General features: G+C 37.0%; 1 protein-coding gene across 2 annotated transcripts; it reads right to left on the bottom strand.

Moving 5' to 3' along the window:
* Positions 1 to 6: 6 nt before the first annotated feature.
* Positions 7 to 4,486, bottom strand: LOC123876631 (abasic site processing protein HMCES). Of its 2 annotated transcripts, none has more exons than XM_045922924.1 (5): positions 4,268 to 4,486; positions 3,947 to 4,187; positions 3,478 to 3,678; positions 2,251 to 2,463; positions 7 to 381 (listed from the first exon to the last, which is right to left on the bottom strand). In XM_045922924.1, the coding sequence occupies exons 1-5, from the start codon at positions 4,294 to 4,296 to the stop codon at positions 136 to 138; spliced, it is 930 nt and encodes a 309-aa protein (XP_045778880.1). In that variant the 5' UTR covers positions 4,297 to 4,486; the 3' UTR covers positions 7 to 135. The 2 variants fall into 2 exon arrangements, with proteins under 2 accessions (XP_045778880.1, XP_045778881.1); XM_045922925.1 differs by having other exon boundaries at positions 4,264 to 4,483.
* Between the last annotated feature and the right edge of the window lie 62 nt (positions 4,487 to 4,548).

The following is a 4,548-nucleotide window of genomic DNA, read 5'->3' as shown; positions in this document are numbered from 1 at the left end:
TTCCTGTTTCATTTTGTTACTAACCTCTTGGTTAATCAATAACATTGTTCTCTAACTACCCTCTAGTTTCTTTATTAGACTTTAAGCATTAAAAAATCGCTAAGTTCTTGCAATCTCATTTTTCACCCCAAAATATTATTTCTTTTTCATTTTCTTACTACTATCACTTGTTTCTTCATTAGATTTTCTCTTTTCTGACTTTGCAAAGAAAGCTGTAAGGGGTTTCTGTGTGATTTTACTCTCAAATCTTCTATTCAAATTATCAGATTTATTTCTCGAGTTGTTCACAGCTGTAGATACTTGATGCCAAGCCAGTAACTTGACAGGTTTTAAGTAAGAAAGAGCCACATCTGCATCCACATTGTCAATGTCTAGCCAAGCCTTAAAAAGAAAATACTTTTTATGGAATGTAATGAGAAAATGTATCGTAAATTGAATATTTGGAAAGGGGCAACTGCTGAGTTTCTTGCTGATTTCTCAAGTAGGAAGGGCATTCCGAACCAGTGGTAGATTTTTTTGCAGTTTCAATTGATGATTCAAAAGTAAGTACTGTAAAGTAACTTGTAAATGTTTATTTGAACAAAATCGTTGTTCTTCATAATTTGATTTATGATTAATTCGAACTTATACAGTTATAAGGCATTGTGGTTAAAGCAACCTTCTAAGCTATCATCAGATTCATTACCGATTTGATGGACTTTTGTGGTCAAAAGGGATGTAGAGTCTACCTAAGCAGGAGATTTTAACTTCTCTATATTCACTTGCAAGTTAAATATGAAGCAGTGATATGCAGCACCAATAAGCTCCATTTGAAAGCGCCAACTCGCATCTAAGCGCATGCACATATATGAGATGCACAAAGCAAGTGCATAGTCAAATCTGAACACCTGGCACAGTACCTGGCAGGAAATATTGTAAATGGACCTTAAGAAAGAGATAGCAGTTTGATAGAGTGTTGTGTCTGTTGTTGAGAGAGACAAAATGTCACATAGGTATGAGTGACAGAGACAATGCTCTACGAAGGTGAAATCCCTTTCTAAAGGTTGATGTACAATATTTCCGGCTGCCTACTGTATATGGCTGCATTGAACAAAAACAGATCTCAGCCAGGCTTGTGTATTTAATCATGTGTTATTTAATCATTGTGTATTCAAAACACAGTAGAAACAGAATAGTAAGCTAACTAAGGCCGATCGGCGAGTTAATTACCTACTCCTGCGTTGACGCCTAGGGTTGTCACTTTTATTTTTAACTAGCTGTGCCCGCGACTTCGTTCGCGTGGAATAGCTCTCAGCGCGCTTTATATAGCCACGGACGCTCAGGCGCGAGGCGTGTAGTACGTACTCTGTACGTTAAAAATGTTCGCCGTGATTCTTTAAATTGACAACTTTTTTATTTATGAACCGATTGACAGAAAATAAACACTAAATGTTAAGTGAAGCTTACTACAATATATTAGTGAAAACCGTATCTAAATCGAATAAGCCGTTTCTGATATTAGCGTGCACAAACACACAGACAAACAGACAAAAAAATAATAATTACAATTTCGGGTTCGGCACCGATATAATAACAACCCCTGCTACTTTTTTTTTATATATTTCCATTGTACAGACACCACTTTTCTACAATTTTATTATATGTATAGATTAAATATTATTTGCGTATTATCTATGACAGCACTAGGTTTTTAATTTCGTAATAATAATAATGAAATGTTTTACCAATTCATAAATGGGGTGTAAATAAAAGACATTTTAAAAAGAAAAGACAAATTTTATATTGAAGAATGATAAGTCCGGTTTGTTGGAGTCGTTATTGAGACACCCGAAGACACCACAATAAATTTTGGCTTTTTTTGAAGTCATAATTGTTATTAACAAAACAAAAAAGAGCGAGCGTGCAACGTAATACGCAATTGCGCGCGATTGGCATTGTGGCGCGGCCCGTACTGCCGGCCGCTTGAGCCACTTGAGACTATGCGAATGTGTGCGTGAAACTTCCGTGCGTACACGGCGCCCGCTGCTCACGCATACATTCAAACCGGCGGCGGCCACTTTGTATGAAGTTAAACTACTGTTCTGTTTGTACTGTGTTCAAAAGAACTTGTAAAAGTCTAATTGAATAAAAATATTTTGAATTTTGAATCCTTTGTTGCTTATCGCCATGTTGCAACTTCAGATAGGACTACACTGGTTTTACATGCACTATAACAAACATTTCAATTTGTAATAGTAGAGAATACAATACCTCTATTTGTTCTTGGCTATCCAAAATAGCAGGCATCCTGTGGTGCAACCAGTCTAAAGTGTGATTAGAATCCATTGTGATGACAGAATAGGAGTAGATTATTGTACCATCATTTTGCCATGCATGGTACAATCCTGCCATGTGCAGTAACTTGATTCCTTTCCAACCTTCCTCCTCTGTGAATTCATTTTTCCATGAAGTAGGATCATCAGCCTGGAATGTTTTGTATGGAAAATTATTTACATTCAATTAAAACTTTGAATTAAATGAACAGTCAAATGAATTTTCTGATTCCGACTGCTCTTCCTATCAATTGCACAAGCGACGGAGCCGCTCGGAAGTGCAGCGGCGAGGTCAGAGAGGGAGACGTGGAGGGGAGGAAATCCAGGGGGAGCGTGCCGACGAGGAGGACTCTACCAGCATCGAGGAGGGGAGCGACAACAGCACGGAGGATGAACTCGCGAATACTATAGAGGAAGTGGAAAACAGGAGACACCACGATCGGCGACGGGAATCCGCTGTGTTTGTGCCGTCTGCCCCAGAAAGGGGAGAGTGACCGATAGGGACAAGGAGGTAAAAGAGAAAATAATTTGTAGGGAGTCAAGAAGGCGCCCCGGGAAAGGAAGTACCGAACGGGCGCCCTCCCGCGTTTCGGCCCATATAACCGCGAGGTTGGTGGGGCCATGGGTGGTTGGCGGGTTGCTCTTCCTATCAAGAAGAAATAGTTTTTTTTTTTAATATTTATTATATATATTTAAGATATTTAGCTAACTGCAATTTTGCAGTGATAGTCCAGTGGTTAAGAGTTAAGACATCAGCCATCTATTCAGGGGGTTCAATTCCGGGCACACACATCTAACTATTCAGTTAACTATATGCGTTTTATGCAATTTCATATCACATGCTTTAACAGTGAAAACATCACGAGGAAACCTGCGTGTCTGGGACTTCTTCATAGCATACACAAAGGCATGTAAAGCCTGACAATCGACACTTGGCTAGAGTGGTGTAGCATGGCCTAACACTTCTCATTCTAGCAGGAGACTTGTTGCACATTGCTGGTTGCAGGTCAAATCCATATTATTTTATTATTATGTAAAAATAGAGATCAAAAATTACAACAATTTCATTTAACAAAATACCTACATATAAAAATAGCTATTGAAGCTGTTGTTGAAATATTTCAGCTAAATGTGCAAGGTCATTGCAAAGCAAATAATTACTCACCTTTATATTGTCATCTTGAGGTGCATAGATATAAAATGGCTGTCTAACTTTACTCTTTACAGTTGTTTGCCATTCATAGAATCCCTCCGCAATGATGATGCACCTGCCTCCACCAGATAATATAGGGCTGTAAAGCTTTGAGCTCTTTATGTTCTCAATGCGACAGTTGTTAGTACTGAGATTGTGGTTTTTGTAGTCACCCTAGTTAGTAAAAATGTCTCTTTAAACTCATACATAAAATAGGTATAAATTATATAAAGTAACAGTTACCTACTGTTAATAAAACTATGCATTTTTTTAAAATTAAAGTTATTCATTGAATGTGAAATCTGACTAAATAATACAATTGATTATTGACTATACTAGGATTCTAAAATCGCTTACTTATACCTAACTTACACCGTGCTAGGTAATTATTTATAATAATAGTTACTTGTAAAGCTATACTGAATAAACATGCAAAGTATACCTTATGCCATGGTGGTATGATTCCCCACATCATAGGCTTAATTGCTCTATTTGTTTTGGAAGTATGTTTGAACTTAGAAGCTGAGATTAATACCGGTGTAACATCTGTTGGTGCTATGTTGTAGGAAGGGGCATACTCTTTACCATCATTATGTTCAGGGAGCCATTCTGGTTTAACGAATACATTACTATCTTTAGGTTTGTAGCCACAAGCACACTGGATCTGCTCCCTACTAAGGGATCTATTAGAAAAAATATTTAATTCGATTATTTGCCTTACTATAAAATGTCAATTTTCAAAAATATAAAAATACATACAAACCGGTTCGTCCACACATATTTCAATAGCATGAATTACTATTTATAAGAACAATGCACAGTATAGAGTAAGTACAGTATCAGAAAAGAGTTATTTCCTTTATGTTTTAACTTTAATATTTCTCATCAGTTTTCCAATTCATTTCAAAAAATAGTTTTGCCGCCTCTGACTTGTCAACTGTTTCACACTGACAACATGGGTCTGGTAGACTGAAACTAATCATATAAGTCAGATGCAGTGCACAAGCGCTTTAAAACATCATTCTTTGATTGTTTATCTCGGTT

Source organism: Maniola jurtina, chromosome 22 (assembly GCF_905333055.1).
Source record: "Maniola jurtina chromosome 22, ilManJurt1.1, whole genome shotgun sequence".
In the NCBI taxonomy this organism is placed as follows: Eukaryota; Metazoa; Arthropoda; class Insecta; order Lepidoptera; family Nymphalidae; genus Maniola; species Maniola jurtina.
This window is presented reverse-complemented; position numbering and strand designations above follow the sequence as displayed.